Raw genomic sequence first — 21918 nt, 5'->3', positions numbered from 1 at the left:
CTTTAATCCCAGCACTTGGGAGGCAGAGGCAGGCGGATCTCTGTGAGTTCGAGGCCAGCCTGGGCTACCAAGTGAGTTCCAGGAAAGGCGCAAAGCTACACAGAGAAACCCTGTCTCGAAAAAACCAAAACAAAAAAAAAAAAAAAAAAGAATTAGACTCTTGTTTCAAACTCTCAAGAACTTTCAGAGTGATATCAAAGCTGACTATAAGTTCTGAACTTTAGAAATGATTTGTATACTCCTTGTCTTATTAAGAGATTCTTCCTAGTGTAAGTTAGTTCTGTTAAAAGTAAGAAGTGGGCTGGAGAGATGGCTCAGAGGTTAAGAGAGCTGGCTGTTCTTCCAGAGGTCCTGAGTTCAATTCCCAGCACCCACATGGTGGCTCACAACCATCTGTAATGAGATCTGGCTCCCTCTTCTGGCCTGCAGGGATATGTGCAAACAGAACACTGTATACATAATAAATAAATAAATCTTTAAAAAAAAAGAACTTAAAAAAAAAGTAAGAAGTATCTTTGCTAAGGTAGTCCTTTAGAGTTTCTTTAAGAATATTACAAGTAAGGTAGTCCTATAGAATTTCTTTATATTTGCTAAGGTAGTCCTATAGAGTTTCTTTAAGAATATTAGCTTATAAGAAGTATAAGTAAGTGTATGTTGAATGTGAGTTTCTAAAAAAGTATAAATGTTTGTATGTAAGTCTAAATACTTAATGTAAATACATGTAGTAAATGACCATGCTAGCTGTCATAAGAAGTGTAAATAAAGTAAGTCAGAGAAATGTAGGTTTAGAATATATAGGCTTTAGGTCTAAGGAGATATGGTGAGGGTTTAATAAAAAAGTAATTTAGAGTAGAATAGGAACCTGGGATACAGAAAACAGCATTCATAGCAGACTGCAAACAAGACAGTTCCAAAAGCTACCAATAACAAGAGCAGCTCCAAAGACTGCCTGCTTCAGAAAGTAGCAGCCAGAGTGTCCACGGCTGAGACCCATGGAGCGTCACAGCTTCTCAAACAGCAGAGGCCAAGAGCCAGTGCAAGCATCAACAGCCAGAGTGTCTCAGAAGCTGAGACCCTCAAGGCATCAATGCAATGCAGGTGGCAGATGCACAAGAGTCTAGAAGCTTTCTACCGAAAGGAAGCCATGGTCAGACGTGGACACGCTATTCTTCAAGAAAGGTGGATGGCGGACCGCAGCTTAGAGAGCCCAGCGGCTTGCATCACCACAGGAAAGATGAACGGTGAGCAGCAATGAACAAATTTTGAGAATTCAAAAAATAGACTGTTTCTGGAGGCCAAGAGCGGAGTGGTGTTAGTGCCAGACAAGCAGCTGAAACATGTGGGAGCCCAAAAAGCTTTGGAGGTAAGAGTGTGCTCTGGACTGAATAGCCAGACTGGAGATCTTGGCTGGGAACCAGTTTGTTGAGTACTTGGACCATCAACGACACAGGTACTGGGGACCCTCTCAAAGCCAGGGTCGCTGTGGGAGGGCCACAGTTCAACTTATGGCAGCTGAAGGAGCCTTGAGCCCATGTGGCTGTGAGGTGAAGCTCTCTAGCCTGGTCTGGGAGTGGCCTGGTTATGGAAGGCTACAGACCGCAGAGCGCAGCAGCACCTGAGCACAAAAGTTGCAGAAACGCTTGTTTGAACTAAAATTCTTAACTGCAAAAGTTTTGGCTATGAAACTTCTCGTATTTGGAGCTGTTTGCTTCAGAGTCATTACGACTCTGACAGCTGTACACAGACTTAAGGGCAGCTGACAAGCCAGGCCCTGACTTCGAGCACTCAGAGGAACTTTTAGGCCTGGTACCAGAACTCTTTTTGAACTTTTGAATTTAAGAAATGAAATGGACAGTAATGATTTCATTACAGTGGTACAGTTTGAATTTACTTATGCATATAGACTCTATCAATGGTGATGACTTATGAACTGCTTATGGAACTGTTTATATAAAAATGGAACTGCTTAAAAATGGAACTGTGTAAATAGAGAAGTTGAGTTTTTTCTAAAACATTATAAAGAAAAGAGGGAGTGTTAATATTCCTCAGTCTATTTAATTTAAAAATATTTTTGTGTTGCTTGAGTGAATTAATGTTATATTTTGTATAGTTCTATTAAGAAACTGTGTTTGTATGTAGGTTTATAATAAAGTATTAATGGTTATATTGAGAATATTGCCTTTGAATGTATGTAGGAAATACAATGGTGTATAGCAATGATCATGTTAGAATTATTATATTAATACACCATGGTTTGGTGAAGTCAAGGAAGTGTTTAAGTTTGATGTGAATACGTCAGAAGTTTATTCTATGTTTTGTTAGCAAGAAATTCAAATGGTTCTATTAAGAGTTTGCTTTAAGTTGTAAGATTGAGAGATTGTAACTATATATAATAATATGTTAGAATTATGTTAACCTGTTAATGTTAATGATGAAGCTAAGGGAGTTTTTAAGTTTGATGCAATTGCATCAAGAGTTTTTTTGGTTTAGAAAGGGCTTGATGCAGCTAAGACTGATATAGTCACCTTAGACCCATTCCAAAAAAAGAAATGCCATCTTTATCATCCTCTACTCCAATGTTGGGAGGTTTGATGGCTATGGAGATTGCTGTGAGCTCTTAATGGAGAGTTGGTTTTTATATATTAAGAAAGGGGTGTTAGTTTTTTAGCTGCGTTGTGTTCTTACCCAGCAAGGAAATGCCACGAAACACGACAGAATCCGCTAACAAAGAGTTTTATTAAAGGTAAAGGGACAGAGAGTGAACAGGCCTGCGGGAAACACGTGTATGGAGAAGGGGGAACCAGGAGCATGGCGCCTGATTTTAAAGGCTGGGCGTGGACAGATCAGCGTCACTACTACACGCAAGCGCGTAGATCACATGGCCACGTTGCGCGCTTACGTGGCCAGTGAAACGTCACGCATCTCGGTCACGCGAGATGCCCTGACCCGGAAATGGCTATCCTGACCTGGGCCTGGCTAGGCGGAAGTGTCCGCCAGGCATATGCGAACACGCCTGACCGTGGGGGCGTGTTGTAAATCTTTCATTCCTGACTCTTTCTTTTTTAAAAAAGAAAAAAATTGTGGTTGACTGGGTATGGGGGCGACGTTTCTCTCAAAGACTGCTTCCAGCTGAATAGTGGGCGTTGGTTGGCTCTTGGGGGCAGGGGGATGAGAGAGTATCTTATAAAGTCCTGGGGTGATGGTGGGCAGGTCCTGGAATGAAGTTCCGCCGTCCCCTCGTTCTGCAGCTGTCCCTCCGTGCTGTGGCTGAGAACCTTCCGTGCTGTGGCTAGGAACCTTCTGTTTGACAAGATATTGTTGACATAGAAAAGACTTAGAGAGAAAGAATCATTATTATTTTATTTTGGAGTTTGCATTTGTCTGAGGTAGATCTGGCCTGTCCAGATAGAGACATGTGATATTTACCTGAGGTAGATCTGGCCTTAGTACTCTGCTTAATTTTTATCTGAGACAAGCCTTATTAGAGGTAGTTTATTTAAGGCACCTGTTTCCCTTATTAGGTTAGCATTTAGGAAACGCAGGTGATCAGTTGCTGAGTATTGAACAATGATAGATTATTGTATTACATTATTCCTTACCGCCTGGATATTGATGGTCCTTTTGCCTCCGGCTCTGTGTGGCCCTGGTTGGGAAATGAAGGGGTGATACCTTATTCCTCTGGAATTGGTGACAAGGCAGTGGATCCTGGTGTCCTCTGGAGCTTGAGAGTGAGAGGCCCTGTTTGTTTCACTGTATATGAAGAGAGATTTTTCTGGGATGGAGGTGAGATAAAAGGTTTTAGATGAGACAGGTGGACCCAGTGAGGAAAGCCCTCGAGTTTAGCAGCTGTGGGAGTCACAAGAATTACCTTGAAGGGTCCCTGCCACTTGGGGGAAAGGGGTGAAGGGCGCTGGCCTGGAGGAAAGAGAAGAACCTGATCCCCAATATGTATTGGAGGTGGACAATTATTGTCACACGGCTGAGGTAATGAACAGTCTGCATAGCTCCATAGAATAGACCTCAGGTGACATAAAAGAGGAGTTAACAGGCTATCTGGAATAGTTGGAGGTTTGGATAAAAGACCTGGTGTTAGAACTGGCCTTCCACACATTAGTTCAAACGGAGAGATTGAAAGAGGCTTTTTAGGAAGAGCCCTGAGCCTGAGGAGAGCTAGAGGCAATAATCTTACCCAGTCGAGATGAAGTTCCTGTGACATCTTAGTAAGAATACTTTTTAAAGACCGGTTGGTACGCTCCACCTTTCCTGAGGATTGAGGACGGTATGGGATATGAAAATTCCAGGGAATATTTAACGCCTTAGCTAGTGTCTGAGAAACCTGAGAAGTGAATTCTGGGCCATTGTCAGACTGGAGAGAAGCAGGAACTCCGAACCGAGGAATAATTTCTCGGAGAAGGAGGTCTGCAACTGTCTGAGCCCGCTTATTAGAAACCGGATATGCCTCCACCCAATTTGAAAATGAGTCCACCATCACAAGGAGATACTTAACTTTCCTGACGGTGGGCATACGAGTAAAATCGAGCTGCCAGTCAGTCCCTGGAAGGGAACCTCTAGCCTGGTGGGTGGGAAAAGGCTGACTCCTGTACTTGGTATTGGGATCTGTTTTTTGGCAGATCTCACAAGAGGCAGTAATAGTTCTTAAGAACTGTAAATCCTCCGAGGTGGGCTGCAGGTGAGCTTTTACGAATTGAGACAGAGCAAGATTATTAGGATGAAAGAGCTGGTGTAGATAGGAAAGAATTTGTCTAGTGTCTGGAGTTCCCTGTGAGGGTGTAGGCTGTACTGTATGGATTCCCTGTGGTGGGTGAGGTGAGACTTGGCCCTGGAGGGCCGCTGTCCTGGCTGCCTGGTCAGCCCGGTTGTTTCCCCTAGAGATGATGGAGCTATCAGTCTGATGAGACTGGCAGTGGACAATTCCTATAGCCCTGGGGAGGTGGGAAGCCTCCAGCATGGCCATTATTTGGCCTGAGTTAGATATGGATCCCCCTTTTGTTGTGAGAAGCCCACGCTCCCTCCAAATAGCAGCATGGGACAGGAGAATATGAAAAGCATATTTGGAGTCTGTGTAAACACTTAGGGATTGTCCCTGTGCCAATTGGAAGGCACGGGTGAGAGCTATCAGCTCAGCCTGCTGGTAGGGGGAAAAGAATTGTTAGAGTCAGAAGAGTGAGTGGCTAGGAGGAGGAGTAGAGGAGCTGCTGGCGCATCTGGGATGAGGCGAATATGTGGAGCGAAAGAAATGGACGCTCCTACCTTAGCTAGAAGATCCCTCCCCATTAAAGGTACAGGGCAGCTTGGCACCACTAAGAATGTGTGTGTGAGAGGGATGCCCCTGAAAATGCAATTAAGTGGTGGTGTCTGGTGAGGTAGATAAGGCTGTCCCCCAACCCCGACAATAGGGAGATGAGCAGGAGAAGTGGGCCCCCAAAACTCTCTCAGGACAGAGTAGGTAGCTCCGGTGTCCAAAAGGAACGAGATGGGGCACCCATTGACTTTTATAATTACCCTAGGTTCCCTGTGTGAGATGGGAGTGGCCGGGGCGGAAACCGGGCAGTGTCAGTCCTCGCTGTAAGCCAAGCCTACAAAGTCAGCTGGGGGTTGGTCTTCATCTGGCATTCCTATGTCACTTGGGACATTAGGACAGTCAGCTGACCAGTGACCCTTTTGGTAACAGTTTTGACAAGGCTTTGTCGGTGCCCTTCGTGGGCCGGCGGTACAAGCCTGGGCCCAATGGCCTTCTCTCCCACACTTGAAACAGGGACCAGACGGCTTTCGGGGAGCCGGTCGGGCAGTGCTTGCCAGCATCTGGCAGCTCCTTCTATGGGCTTTTTCATCTCTACCATGGTACACCTTAAATGCTATCGCCAGCATATCTGCCTGTGGAGTTAGAGGGCCATTCTCCAAACGTTTAAGTTTATCCCTAATGTCAGGGAAGCTCTGTGAGACAAAGTGGGTCATTAGCAGCTGCCTGCCCTCAGGGCTCTCTGGGTCTAAGCTAGTGAACTGAAGTAGAGCCTTGGTGAGCCGCTCTAGGAAATGAGACGGATTTTCGTCCTTATCTTGAATAACCATTTTTAGTTTTTCATAGTTTACTGGTTTTAGGGCAGCCTTACGGAGACCTGTCAGGAGACAGGTAATAAACCTATCTCTGGCTAGACAGCCACCCTGGGTGTTATAATCCCAGTGTGGCTCCCGGTCAGGAACCGCCTCAGCTCCTGGAGGGTGTGAAAGGTTAGTTTGATGGATTTCGTCTGCGTGAATCCTAGCCTGCTCCCAAACCCGCCTGCGCTCCTCAGGAAGTAAGTTATTAGAAAGTATCATGAATATATCATGAAAGGTGAGACTATAAGATTGAGTTATATATTGAAACTGTTTAATAAATGCAGCAGAATTAGAAGTATAAGAACCCAGCTTACTTTCTATCTGAGAGAGTTCTGCTAGAGAGAATGGAACATGAACTTTAATCAGTCCATCCACACCAGCCACCTCTCGCAAAGGGAGAACAGTGGAAGGTTTTGGATGGCTGGAATCCGGCAATTTAGCAGCCCGAGAGCGGGTAGTAGGAGGAGTGAAGTTTGGAGCTAGGGCAGGGCCTTTGGAACTGGCCGCTGCCGAGGAAGGAACAGCTTTAGAAGAAGAATCCGGAAGAGGAGCGGTAGGAACAGTCATTCTAGGAGCCGGAGCTGGAGGCCGAATAGGTGGAGGTTCGTTAGCAGGATCTAGAGTCAGAGATTCCGGAGTTAGAGAATCCTCCGGTTCAGGCATAGCTAAGAGCATATGAGCAGGAGAGAAGGAATCCAGAAGAGACGGTTTAGCACTGAGAAAGAAAAACGCAATTATGTAGGGAAACTCTTTCCATCTGCCTGAGCGCTGACAGTAATTAGATAACTCCCGTAAAATATCGGGATCTAAAGAGCCGCTCGGCGGCCATTTTTTGTTGTTTTCTAAAGCATATTTTGGCCATTTTTTAGAACATAGATGAATTAGCTTAGGAATCTTTATGTGAGGCATTAAACTGAGAGGTTTTAAAGCTTCAACCAGACAGCCTAACGGAGAGGAAGGAGTAACAGGGTTGGAAGCCTTGTTTCCCATGTCTGCAGCAGAGAGGCAGAAAAAAAATAAAAAAGAAAAAAAACAAACGTGATCCGGAGCCAAGGCCCCAGGCGTCCCCAAGGCCAAGGACGGATACCAGGCACAAGCTGCTCCTTGGCTCGTCAGCCACAGAAGCAGGGGCCTCCCGCCACGTGAGGAAAGGATTCCCCGGGAATCCAGACAGCGTCTGCCGCTTCGTCAAGTCGGATGAACGCGTCGGCCCCACGTGGCCCCCAGGACGCACCCAACGGCGGTGGTCCCAACGCGAGATATATCTCAGGCTGCAGACGTGGGAGAGGGCTAGAAATCTCAGGCCTGCGATAGGGGCCGACCGTAGCCAATGAAGACCATGGCCGGGGGTTCCCCCGGTCTCAAGAATAATTGTGAGGCGCCGGACGATCAACGGTCGTTCTCACAAATTCAGGAAACCGTTTACGCTGGCCAAAAAATGTTAGTTTTTTGGCTGCGTTGTGTTCTTACCCAGCAAGGAAATGCCACGAAACACGACAGAATCCGCTAACAAAGAGTTTTATTAAAGGTAAAGGGACAGAGAGTGAACAGGCCTGCGGGAAACACGTGTATGGAGAAGGGGGAACCAGGAGCATGGCGCCTGATTTTAAAGGCTGGGCGTGGACAGATCAGCGTCACTACTACACGCAAGCGCGTAGATCACATGGCCACGTTGCGCGCTTACGTGGCCAGTGAAACGTCACGCATCTCGGTCACGCGAGATGCCCTGACCCGGAAATGGCTATCCTGACCTGGGCCTGGCTAGGCGGAAGTGTCCGCCAGGCATATGCGAACACCTGACCGTGGGGGCGTGTTGTAAATCTTTCAAGGGGGACCTGTGGGAGCCCATTTGGGTTTCCTAGTGGCTTTACCCAGAAGGTCTGCATAGAGAGGATGATTGGATCATGGGCCTGAGTGCAGGTGTCTGAGATGGTCTGCACTTGGCTGTGCTGGGGGGAGATATTTTGCTCCACTCCTTTGCATTCCTTTAAATACCCTAGGGCAGAGACAGTCAGGGCCCGATGGATTATGATCCAGACCCTCTCGAGTCTATACTATATTTTCTGTTTCTCTCCCCTCTATCCTTCTATCTAATATTCCCTGCTGCTCCTACTCAAGAGTACTCTGGGGGAAATGTGGGGGTGGTGGGTAGCCCCCCCCCAACAGATCTCTATGAGTTCAAGGCCAGCATGGTCTACAGAGTTCCAGGAGAGCCAGGACCACACAGAAAAACCTCTCAAAAAACAAAAAAGCAAAACAAACAAACAAACAAACAAAAAACCAAAGAAACAAAAAACAAAAACAAAAAAAAACAAACAAAACCAAACCCACATTCTCTGCTAACTTTACATTATCTTGAAATTAGTTCACTCTCTGCATTTCTCTTAGTCTGCCACCTCAGCACATTATGCAAAAACACCTTTTACAATGGCTGCTAGTTTAGATACTTTTTCAAGAAAAAAAATTGAAGTTCCAATCATTGTGAATCAGACTAAAATAGCAACCTGTTGGAGAAACAAGGCCATACTAGAGAAACATGATAATGTCCCCGCATACAGAAAAAAGTAAATTCTGCTTTCCTCCATATCCTGCTCTCCATATGTAAGAGACACAATGGTACCAAACGCCACTTGAAAAGCAGCTGCGTGGGGGGAGTGAAGTCTTTAAAGTTAACCTCGTAGCTTTGGCACCCTAAGCTACAGTTATTTGCCTTCCAGAGTCATTGTATTTTAATGGAGAAGATTCACAGCTGGGCACTATGGTCCTAATGTTATCTTTGTTAAGGCAATAGTGACCCACAAGCTACCAGCACGCCTGCATTTGTTGTGTGTTTCTTTGACGCAGCCTTAAGTCTGGCGAGTGTGTGTTTAGTGTGCACAGACGCATGGAAGGAGGGATTTCTTAGTGTGCACAGACGCATGGAAGGAGGGATTTCTTAGTGTGCACAGATGCATGGAAGGAGGGATTTCCTAGTGTGCACAAAGGCATGGAAGGAGGGATTTCCTAGTGTGCACAGATGCATGAAAGGAGGGATTTCCTAGTGTGCACAGACGCATGGAAGGAGGGATTTCCTAGTGTGCACAGATGCATGGAAGGAGGGATTTCCTAGTGTGCACAGATGCATGGAAGGAGGGATTTCCTAGTGTGCACAGACGCATGGAAGGAGGGATTTCCTAGTGTGCACAGATGCATGGAAGGAGGGATTTCCTAGTGTGCACAGATGCATGGAAGGAGGGATTTCCTAGTGTGCACAGATGCATGGAAGGAGGGATTTCCTAGTGTGCACAGACGCATGGAAGGAGGGATTTCCTAGTGTGCACAGATGCATGGAAGGAGGGATTTCCTAGTGTGCACAGATGCATGGAAGGAGGGATTTCCTAGTGTGCACAGACACATGGAAGGAGGGATTTCCTAGTGTGCACAGACGCATGGAAGGAGGGATTTCAGCTGTTGTATTGGGTTTTTGCCATTTTCATTATTTATAGGCATTTTTTCAAACTTAAAACTAAATTGACTTTTTCTTTTTATTTACTTAAAGAATAAAGGATCACCTACAGAAGATATATGTCTGCTGGTAAGAGTCTGTCCCGTGACTATTCCAAGAGCGGTGGAGGGAAAGCGGTTCCTAATGGAGATGCTGAACACAGAACGGTTTTGCCTCTGACTTAAATTTAAGCATCCCTGTCCAGGACAATGTTTGCCTTGGGTTTCTTTAGAAGGTGACAGCGCCGTTAGCCGCCCAGTTCCTACTGTTCCCGACCCTGTAGGAACCTGCGACTGAGAAATCAACACTCCCGAGGGTGAACTCCTTTCCTGCCTTACAGGTTCCAGTTTTGTGTTTTTATGAGATCCCTATGCGTGCAAAAGTGTCTCTGTGTCTAGATGTGTTTCTTGTGCTTTTTCTTTGGTTCTTTTCCTTCTGTTTGCTAGTCTTGTCCTATACTGATGTGTTTTTGTTTTATCTTATTATTATTCTTTAGGGGCCTGTTTGTTTTCTAACCAGACACAGAAAGGGTACGGATCTGGATGGGAGGGGAGGGGAGGAGGAACTCAGAGGAGTTGGGGGAGGGGAAACCATAATCAGAATATATTACATGAAAAAAAATCTGTTTTCTTTTTTGTTTTTTTGTTTTGTTTTTTTTGTTTGTTTTTTTGTTTGTTTGTTTGTTTGGTTGGTTTTGGTTTTTCAAGACAAGGTTTCTCCATGTAACTCTGACTGTCCTGGAACTTGCTCTGTAGACCAGGCTGGCCTTGAACTCAAAAATTCCCCTGCCTCTGCCTCCTGACTTCTGAGATTAAAGGCCTGGGCCACCACTACCCAGCCTAAAATCTATTTTCAATAAAAGAAAAATGGAAAAAATAATCTCAAGACCATGTTGCTTAAAAATATAAACAGCTGGGTGTCACTTTTAGTCCTAGTATCAGGAGGCAGAGGCAATGGATCTCTGTGAGTTCGAGGCCAGCCTGATCTACAGAGCAATTTCTAAGACAGGCTCCTAAGCTACAGCAAAACCCTGTCTCAAAAAACCAAAACCAAAACCAAAACCAAAACCAAAACAAAACAAACAAAACTTCTCTGTCATTGCACATTTTAATAATTTTAGGCAAAATTAACTTGTTGAAAGAGCACATTCCTGGGAAATCATATAAAGGAATATCTTTGGCTTAAAGACACCTCTGAAAATAACAGGATGCCCTAATTATGACCATCCATTCTAGTTCAAAATAACTATCACTCACAGGCAATTGCATAGAAATCATGTGTACCTCTCACCTGACCTTATTGAGTTATTTCTAATCCCCCAATGCTGAGCCCACCCATTGAGCTATTTCTACCCCCCACCCTGCTCCTTTTCCTACCCATTAAGTTATTTCTACGCCCTCATCCTGCTGTTAAGCCCACCCATGAGTTATTTCTACCCTTCACCCCCATTCCCATTGCTGAGCCCTCCCATGAGTTATTTCTACCCTTCACCCCCATTCCCATTGCTGAGCCCACCCATGAGTTATTTCTACCCCCACTCTTCTGCTGAGCCCACCCACTGAGTTATTTCTACTCTTACCCCACCCCCACCCCACTGCTGAGCCCACCCACTGAGTTATCTCCATCTGGTGCTATTGATAAGATTCCCTATTTCTGTTTCTTCATACCAAACTATGCCTGTCCTACCAAATAACTGACTCCTGATGTGCTGTGGAATGTCTTTCTGTATAATGTGAATATGTGTTGCTCTGATTGGTTGATAAATAAAGCTGTTTGGCCTATGGCAATTCAGGTGGGGAATACGTAGGCGGGGAATTGGAGAGAGAGACAGAAAGAAGAAAGGCAGAGGGGAGAGAGATGCCAGCACCTCCAGGAGAAGCAAGATGTAAAAGTACCGGTAAACCACGACCACATGGCAACTTATAGATTAATAGAAGTGGGTCAAATCATAAGAGCTGGCTAGCAAGAAGCCTGCCATAGGCCATGCAATTTGTAATTAATATTAAGCCTCTGAATGGTTATTTTATAAGCAGCTGTGGGAACTTGGGACTGGGTGAGACCAGAGAAACCTTCTGACTCCTTTTGGCACCCAGTGTGGGGCATTGATCCACATAAACCTAAGAAAGCTTAAAGATTATGAACACATAGAAACAGAGCCACACTAGGCTTCCTAGTCTTACAGTCTCATGCCAACAGCAGCACAGACTGGTCTCCCAACAGCTGCCTGTGAGATGGAGCTGGCCACCAGCCACCCACCATAAGCTAAGCAGGATGGTGGATTCCCACAGCGGTATACAACGGTGTTTCTTAGCTGCATAGCATGCTGCATAATGGATTTAGCTTTTGCTAGTACAGACAATAAAATAAAATAAACAGGTTTCTGGGTAACATGCTGCTTCTTGGAGACAGACACAGTGCTTCCCAGAATTGGTGGTAGGCATACTTCTGCCATATTAGGAAGCTGAGATGGGCAGAGTTAGCAGCCAAGGCTACTGTTTTTTGTCCTAGCCACATAATTTAGCAGTTTAAAATCTCTCCTAGTCAGAGAAAAATCATAGATTCACAATAAGACAGATTTAGATGGAATAAAACTAAATGGTTTACAATATATGTAAAAATGTACATAAGCTTGGAAGAGAGAGGAAAAGGAATATATGCAATTATATAAAAATAATTTTTAAAAATAAAGTCTTTAAAGGACAATAAAAATAATAATAAAAAATAAGCCACATAAAGATGAAAATCACACACAGAGTCTGGATTATATTGTCTTTGGAATTTTTAACTGCCGAAAGACATTTGATTATAAAGGCTGCTGAGTTAAACCAATATATATATTTTAAAGGTATCTTGACTTCAAAATTTGTGTCTAAGGACATGTTGCTTTGGAAAAGAGGTTCTGCCTTTGTTTCCACAGAAGATGAGAACCTATGGATTGCTTCCAAGCTAATATGGCTTGATCAAGGAAGACTCCCTGAGAGGTCTCCAGATGTTCCAACATCCAAAACAGCTTCAAGGCAACTGACTCAGACAATACAGCCTCACAGACTACTCCAGTCAGGACTTGACCATAATTCTTAATTTTCTCAGGATCCCCATAAGATTGACAATGCCCCCATCCAACAAAAACTAGTATGAGAAACTATGCCCAAACTCCCAAAATATTGTTTATAAATATTTATTTTTATTTAAAGGGGGTTGATTATAAATACAATCTCTTTCTAAAGAAGAAAAGGGGATAGTATAGATATGATAGGATAAAAGGGTAGATCACTGAATCTACCTTTGAAGAGCAACAACTTGTTTAAAAATGTTTTACATTGCTATATATTTTAGTTTCTTGATACAAATTTAAAGTTAATTTTGTTATACTGTATGTATATTTTTACTCTTGTTTAAGGTACTATGTTTGTGTAGCTCATTTGAAATTGTAATGTATAATTAAGAAATACAGATTAATAATTAGTCATCCATGATAATCAAACTTATAGTTATGTTAGTTAAATTTTCTAGGTATACATAGATATATTTCAATTAAGTAGGTAATCTTCAAACACTTCAAAGACCTACAGAATATTGCTTTTAAAATGTTTTAAAAACGTAGACTTTCTAGACCATGAAACATGTCTGCTCCTGCCAATACCAATTTACTCAAAGAGAAAAATGGGCATCGAAGACCGCTGTGGAATGTTCTGTATGGCAAATGTGTTGCTAATTAGTCAATAAATAAAACACTGATTGGCCATTGGCTAGGCAGGAAGTGTAGGCGGGACAAGGAGGAGAATAAAGCTGGGAAGTGGAAGGCTGAGTCAGAGAGACACTGCCAGCCACCATGATGACAAACAGCATGTGAAGATGCCGGTAAGCCACGAGCAATGTGGCAAGGTATAGATTAATGGAAATGGATTAATTTAAGATGTAAGAACAGTTAGCAAGAAGCCTGCCACGGCCATACAGTTTGTAACCAATATAAGTCTCTGTGTTTACTTGGTTGGGTCTGAGGCTGCGGGACTGACAGGTGATAGAGATTTGTCCTGACTGTGGGCCAGGCAGGAAAACTGTAGCTACAGAAGACACTCCATATGGAGTTTATCTTCTTCTTGGCAAAAACTGGCCATTTGGGTAAGAAACTGTTCTTGCCTGGACTGATTGACAAAATGTTGTATAGACTGGACATGCAGGACCCATGAAAAAATGACCACTGAATTTTCCAAAACAAGGTGAAATGGTCCTTCAGGTTCCTGCTTCACAGAGGAGACTGCCAGACATTCTACAGGACACAGAGAGAAGTGACTGAGAGACTCTAGGTCTATAGGCTGAAGATGGATGCCCCAACGTTACAGAGGAACTTTGGATGACTGTCAGGCTGCCAGCTGTCTCTGTCATTTCCAGATTTTTGGAAGTTGCTTACAATGCTCTTCCTATTTTCTTAGGTAATATTATATCCTTCTGAGGTCTTTGATGTGGTTGAAGACTAGATAGTTATAATTATAGTTTTCCTTAGTCATGATAAAAGACAAATTATATATGAAATTTTAGCCTCACAAATATAGCATATATGATAAAATATTTTCTTTAAGTGTGCTAAATATAAATAGACTAGATCTTGTAACTGTAATTCTTGCTTGATAACTGTTCTATTATATGTAATTTTACTATGTTAAAGTTAAAACCTTCCTTTTTGGTTAGACAGAAAAGGGGAAGTGCTGTGGGATGTCTTTCTGTACACTGTGAATATGTGTTGCTCTGATTGGTTGATAAATAAAGCTGTTTGGCCTATGGAAAGTCAGGTTATAGCTAGGTGGGAAATTGGAGAGAGAGACAGGAAGAAGAAAGGCAGAGGGGAGAGAGACAGATACCAACACCTCCAGGAGAAGCAAGATGTGAAAATACCAGTAAGCCACGACCACATGGCAACTTAGAGATGAATAGAAATGGGGCAAATCATAAGAGCTAGCTAGCAAGAAACCTGCCATAGGCCATGCAATTTGTAATTAATATTAAGCCTCTGAATGATTATTTTATAAGCAGCTGTAGGACATTGGGGCCAGGCAAGATCGGAGAAATCTTCTGACTACACTGATGTGAGTTTTCTCTTTGTACCTAGGAACAATCATTTGGAAGAACCTCCGCTCTCAGCCTGGTTTAATCCTAAGTAAGAACAAAACAATAGTGTAATTCAATTTTAAGAAAATGATATTCTGTTACCAAATTGTAGGTGCTAGAGACACTAGAACCAAGTTCTCATTTGTTTCTAAGACTTTTTACTTTGAAGACTTTTTTCACCTGTTTATGGTCTACTTTTTAAGAATCATGCAGTGAAGAAAGTTGTCAAATTCAATCTGGCTTAACATTCTGGTATTATTATGGAGAAAATGTCTTTAGGTGCAACCTAAAAATGCCAATATTGACTCTTCTAAATTTTAATTTATTATCACTATAATTAGCATATTAATTATATAAATGAATAGGTTCCACTGTGACATTTCCATGTATATATATATATATCATGTTTTGCTGGTGTCAATTCTTCCTACTACCCTCATTTGGCATTAACACTTTGGGGACACCATTATTTTCTTGTAATGGCTTACAATATTATGTCTATATAGTGTAAACATGTTTATAAAATGTTTATAATGCATTTAAGCATTTCACTGACATTCTGTGATATTTGTCATCTAGGGGCTATTATATTCCAACAAATGTGTGTGTGTGTGTGTGTGTGTGTGTGTGTGTGTCTGTCTGTCTGTCTGTCTGTCTGTCTGTGTGATGGAAGAGTATGGATTTCTCAAATGGAGTCACTCACTGTTTTAAAAGCCCGGAACGTTGGTTGTGTGTGGTAAACTGGATGCTGTCTAAGCATGAGGACCAGAGTTTGGATCTCCAGCATTCACGTAAACACTGGTGTGTGTGGTAACCAGCCTGTTGTCCCTGTGCTCGGAAAGTGGAGATGGGGAATCTCTAGAGCAAGTTGTCTAGCTAAACTCACCTAATCAGTAAGCTCTGGATTCAAGTGAGAGACAGCTTCAATACATAAGGTGGAGAACAACTGAGGAAGACACTCCATGCCGATCTCTAGCCTCTATTGCACATACACACATACCCACATACATGTAAACATGCATACATACATGCATACACATCACACAAACATACAAAAGGAAAAATAAAAACAGCTAAATAGGACTGGAGAGATGGCTCAGCAGTTAACAGTGCTTCTTGCTCTTTCAGAGGACCTGGGATGGAGTCCCAGCACCTACATGCAGCTCACAGCCACGTGTAACTCCAGTTCCAGGGGATCCCATACCCTTTTTTGGCCTCTGTGCAGACCAGGCATGCATGTGGTACACATATATACATGTAGACAAAACACACTTAGGAAATTAAAATAAGTAATTAAAAGATACAAATTTAAATTTTGATGTAGGCTACTCAATTGCATTGAAGCATTATACCATTTATTTTCCTATCTATAGTGGGTAAATACTAGTAATGTTTTACTAATTTTATATATTTACTTGACATTAGTTGTGTGATATCAAATATTTCATTTTTGACTGTGACCACACCCAGGCCTAGAGGAGCAATGGGAGGGGTGGTTTTATAAGAGATCAGGGATTGCCAGAACCGTGAAAGAGGAGCTGTCCCAAGCCATCCCAAGAAGTAGTCACAGAGGGACACAGCTGTCCAACAAAACTGGAAAAGAAAAAGGCAGGTAGCTGACCTCTCTCCCTTCCTGCCCTCTGATCCTTCATTGATTCTTCTCATTTGTAGAACCTACTAGAAGCCACAGCTCAAAGGACATTGGGTAACCAATCTACTCCCAGAGTGGGGAATGGATAAAAAGAAATGGAAAATAACTAGCACAACCCTGTCTTCTACAAACTGGCATTGTTTCTCAAGACCTTCACTTATATGAAAAAGCTCATGTCTCCAAACAGGATAAACATAAAGTTCCATCAATTGCATCATCACAAGATGATGACAGTACAATCACATTAGCCATCCCCAACACTCACCCCACAAAGTAGCAGAGAAAGAGGAGAAAATAAAATAGTTCACATAATAAATCACTGCCACAGTCCTACCACAGCAGCCATTAGGGAGATAGATAATAAACAGTAGATAACAATCAGATCCATGGCTTCCTTATCGTCTCCTGATACGCTGTTGGCGGTATGCCATTGGCCACTGTTCTGACTACCTCCTTTCCCGGTGACTCCAAGTCACTTGGTGGTGCAGTCCTATTGAGGTGCCACACTATCCCAATGACCATTATTGCTGGACATAAGAACAGTAGAGAGTATCCCAGAGAGTTCTTTGTGTTCTTTGCAAAGCAGTTCTCCTTGCTGTCATTTTTGCAATAACAACTTGTATTTCCTTGATAATGAGAATCACTTGCCCAGCCAGGATATTAACAATATTTTTACTGTTTGATTCAACAGTTGAGAAAACTCAAATGACCTATATGTGGTTTTATGGGACCATGGCTTTGTTCCCCAAGGGATTCCTCCCTTGTGAACTAGTGTCTCCCAATCCATGGAATCGAAGGTCATAAAATGCTATAAACATAGAGAGCCAAACACTTATAAATGAATTATCTAATGTAATCAAGAGCCAGACACTTTCCCATATCCACCCACCCTTCTGGACTATGTACTTCAGCTTTGAAAAACATACCATCTGAAGAAACTGCTCACCGATTCAGAGCACCTTAGGGCTAGTACCTCAACCTTGTAGAGAATTGGTGCTCAGCTTGTCCTGAAATGAAGACTTCTGTGGACTCTCCTACTGTCTGGTAGGCTAGCTGCTTCTGGACAGACAGATGATAGTAAGGACAGAGGCTGTGAAGGAAATGAACCAACCGTCACCACATTTCACCATAAAATTCACTGCCTTTTCAGTTAGGCAAGGTGTATGACATTGGACACTCGGTGCCTGCCCGAGTTCCACCTTATTAAGGGATGGCCACATTGTTTAGCGATGCATGATCTCCATTTCCGTGGCTGGGGCTACTCTGGGCACAGATTCACTAAGGCGGTACCAGGGTTGCCTAGCAAAGGTGTCTTGAGGACGTCCAGAGGACTGTTTGTGCTGCTCACTAGCTGCTGAGCCCCTTTGCACCTGCTCTTCTGTTTTACCTTCTGTTAAGCAATGTCATATTTTAAAATGTTAAGACATTATTTTTAATTATGTGTGTGTGTGTGTGTGCTCACGGGTACACATGTGTGTGGAGGCGGAGACACTGGATGTCTTCCTTTAGCGCCATCACCTTCTGTTTTCAGACAGGTTCTCTCACCGAACCTGGCTAGGCTGGCTAGCTCTTCCACCCTCGGGGTCCTCCCGTCTCTCACCTCACTGCTGGGTAAAGGCATGCACCACAATGCCCAGCTTAAAACACACACACACACCACATGAGTTTGCCTGCATGAGTTTGTGTGTGCAGGAACCGATGAGAACCAGAAAGTGGCGATGGATCTCCTGGAACTGGAGCCACAGGGGATTGTGAGCCACCGTATGTGGGTGCTGGGAACTCAAGCGGTGTCCTCTGCAAGAGCAGCAGTGCTGAGCTTTCTCTTCAGCCAGTGTCCCGCTTTTCACATGGGTGCTGGGTGCTGAAGTGCAGGGCCTTGTGTTTTACAGCAGGAACTTTCTGCTGAGCTATCCCTCACTCAGCAATTTCTTAGCACGGTCTTTAAGAGAATCTTTTCCTTTCATTCTGGCAAATAATGATAATAATCTGATTTATTGAGGAAAAAAAACAGTAATCTTGAAATCTTCTAATCTTCTCAAATAGATTGTGTAAGGCTGAGGTTATGTTTATATATAGCTATATAAATAAATATGTAAGTTAAAGACTCCTTAAAATAATAGTGGTGTTCTTTTGAAGCACCATGGTAGAACACTCGCCTAGCACGCATGAGGTCCTGGGTTTAATCACCAACACTACCAGAAAACAAAATGAGATAAAGCAACAATGGGAAGTGTAATCCACGTTCAACTCGGATTCCACTGACACATACAGCATACCTAATTTATGTCTCATCACTGTGACAGAAACGCAGTGTGTCAGTTTTCGATTTGTTTTACTTTGTTTTTTGATAGGATCTCATGTAGCCCACACTGGCCTCGAACTCACCATGTAACTGAGGGTGACTCTGAAGTCCTGATCCTCCTGCCTCTATTCCTAAGTGGCAATCTAACCCAAGCGTATGCTAAGCAAGTACTCTACCAACTGAGCTACATCCACCACCTCAGTAGGTTAGTTTTAAAGTGTATTTTCAAATTTGATTTAAATATAAGTGTATGCCTATTCAGTTTCAGTATAGGAAGATTTAAAATAACTATATAAATGAATATGTAAGTTTAAAAAATCCTTAAAATAGTACTAATGTACTTTTAAAGAATTTGTTACTATGTGATTTTTATAACTATTATTAACACAGTAGTAAAGATTGCCAGACTGCATCTTTGTGTAGATACAGATTAGTACTTAAATTTACAATGTCATTTTTATCCGATTCCTTCCAAGATGTGTATCTTAAAGTGCTTTAATTTAATGCCTTGACTTCAGACCGATTATTTATTATGATGAATGCTGCCATCATGTGGTTATTCATCAGAAACAAGTCTGGTACTTTTCTCTTTGTTCTAGTTCATCTTCTTCTATATTTTGCATCTGTGTGCCTAAAGCACAAAGGAAAAGCTGAAAAGGGAATAGAGAACAGTGTGCAAGTGTGTGCACATGTGTTTGCATGTATGTGCAGAAGGCAGAGATTGATACCAAACTGTCTCTTAGTAGTTGTTTTTTTTTTCTCTTTGAGGGCCCACACAGCTCCCAAATAAATACATAGAGACTTATTCTTACTTATTAATGCCCAGCCTTAGCTTGGCTTGTTTCTAGCCAGCTTTTCTAACTTAAATTATCCTGTTTCTCTTTAACTACATTTTGCCTCTGGGCTTCTTACCTTTCTTTATTCTGTATATCTTTCCTTCTTACTCCATGGCTGGCTGTGTGGCTGGGAGGCTGGCCCTGGCACCCTCCTCTCTTTCTCCTTTTCTCATTCCTCCTTCCTCTCTTGAGCTTAGACCTTTCCTCTTATATATTCTCTCTGCCTGTCAGCCCTGCCTGTCCTTTCTCCTGCTTGCTACTGGTTGTTCAGCTCTTTATTAGATGAATCAGGTGTTTTAGGCAGGCACAGTAACAGCTTCACAGAGTTAAACAAAAGCAACATATCTTTGCATCATTAAACAAATATTCCACAGCATAAACGAATGTAACACATCTTAAATTCTTATTCCACAACATTTTCTTCAGTCTGTTTCTGCTTTATTTTATGAGACAATTTCTCACTGAATGTAGAGGTCACTGGGGGCAAGGCTGGGTGGTCAGTGAGTACTAAGGATCCTCCTGTCTCTCTCTTGGTGTGCACCATGCCCAGATTTTTGACATGGGTTCTAGGGACCCATAGCCAGGTCTTCATGCTTTCATGGCAAGCCCTGCCACTGACCAAGCCGTCTCCCCATTTCCACAAGGGGAGTGCTATAGATCTTCCTGGGGGAAAGAAAAGAGGAAAAAAAAGTTAAAGACATAGTAAGTTAGCTGCTATCACTCTCATAACTTCTGCTGTCACAATAAGATAATCCGCTGGGTTTTTCTTCTTTTTTGTTCAACAGAAATCGTCCTGATGTTATAGCAACAACTGATTGGCTCGCTCCGGTCATATGGGAAGGAACTTATAACAGACAAGTTCTAGACAAATATTACAAGAGACTGAACATTACCATAGGCTTGGCTGTCCTTGCTACTGGAAAGTATGCACTACTAGTATTTGTCCTTTACGTTTTGGAGAAATGAGGATGAGCAGCCACGGACTGTCTCTATCCAAAGCACTAATTCCTACGAACCTGTCCTTCCTTCTGACTGCCATGTGTAGCTGTGGATAGCTGTTTGTTGTTGCTTCTCCAGTATTAGTGACTCTTTCCTTTTCTTCATAACAAATGTCGTCTTCTCTCAGGGCCCCAAGCTTATTATATTTTCTTTCACTAACCAATACAGCTGAAGGCACAGACCCAACCTCTCTGTCTTTATCTTCTTAAACATCAGTGGCATGTGTGTTGATTGGCGTGCTAAACGGCACGTATCTCCTGGTGAATTTCAGTGAAGTCGTTCTTTTTTTCTTCATTTTTCATAGCTTTACAAAACGGTCCCTGAAACACTTCATAAAATCTGCTGATAAGTACTTCATGGTTGGCTACAATGTTGTCTTTTACATCTCAACTGACAACATCCACAATCTACCATACTTAGAGTTGAGTCCTCTTCGGTCATTTAAAACATTGAAGCTGCCTGATGGTGATAACTGTCAAGACTGCACTCCCAGAAACATGAAGAACATGAAAAGTAAAATCATGCATCACATCCAGTATGAAGTCAACTTTCTCTTCATTATGGCTGTGAACCAGCTCTTCAAGAAAGACTTTGGAGTTGAAACCCTGGGCAAATCTGTAGCTCAACTCCACGCATGGTGGTATTTAAAAAAACCCAAAGATTTCCCTTACGAGAGGAGAGCTAAATCAGCAGCTTCTATCGCCTTCGGGGAGGGAGACTTCTATTATCACAGTGCCATTATTGGTGGCACACCCAGTAACATCTTAGCTTTCATTAATCAATATCTGAAGGGAATTACAGATGACATCACAAATAAACTTGACAGCACATATGAAAGCCACTTAAACAAATATTTGTTAATCAATAAGCCCACTAGGGTGTTATCACCAGAGTACAACTGGGATCCGAAATTTAAGACTCCTCCACAAATAAAGCACATTAAGATAGCATGGCAGCCATAAAATTACTTGATGGTTGTGTCGTGGGGTTTATGAATTCACAAGTAAATAACAGGAATTTCTTAAATATAGAACTTGGGACACTCACAAAAATGTATAATCTTCCAGAATAAATTGTCTATCTTTGAAATTGTAATTCTATTTCATCTGAATAAAAATAAATAGATAAGTATTACTTATGTGATGTAATGTATTATATATTCACTATAAATAATTTAAGTAACATTTTTGGAGGTATAAATTTTTATGAAAAAATACAGTTTTATGAAAAAAAAAACCATATACATGTCAAATAGATACATATAAAGGAAGCTTAATATTCATCACTTTGCTCAGCTTTATTTATTTATTTATTTTGTTGGGATGTACATTTCTTATGGTTGATCTTGATAAGTATTCAGTCCACCTAGGATGTGATTAAACTCAGGTGAACTGAAGACATCCTACCATAGATCTGCTTC

General features: G+C 42.4%; 1 protein-coding gene across 1 annotated transcript; it reads left to right on the top strand.

Moving 5' to 3' along the window:
• The first annotated feature begins 1183 nt into the window (after positions 1 to 1183).
• On the top strand, positions 1184 to 21632 carry LOC131907663 (N-acetyllactosaminide alpha-1,3-galactosyltransferase-like 1). Its single transcript, XM_059258790.1, has 4 exons — positions 1184 to 1241; positions 14636 to 14759; positions 20285 to 20422; positions 20803 to 21632. The coding sequence occupies exons 1-4, from the start codon at positions 1184 to 1186 to the stop codon at positions 21458 to 21460; spliced, it is 978 nt and encodes a 325-aa protein (XP_059114773.1). The 3' UTR covers positions 21461 to 21632.
• Positions 21633 to 21918: the final 286 nt, after the last annotated feature.

This window comes from Peromyscus eremicus, chromosome 4 (assembly GCF_949786415.1).
Source record: "Peromyscus eremicus chromosome 4, PerEre_H2_v1, whole genome shotgun sequence".
In the NCBI taxonomy this organism is placed as follows: domain Eukaryota; kingdom Metazoa; phylum Chordata; class Mammalia; order Rodentia; family Cricetidae; genus Peromyscus; species Peromyscus eremicus.
The sequence above is the reverse complement of the archived record's forward strand: the minus strand, read 5'-3'. Positions and strand labels throughout refer to the sequence as shown.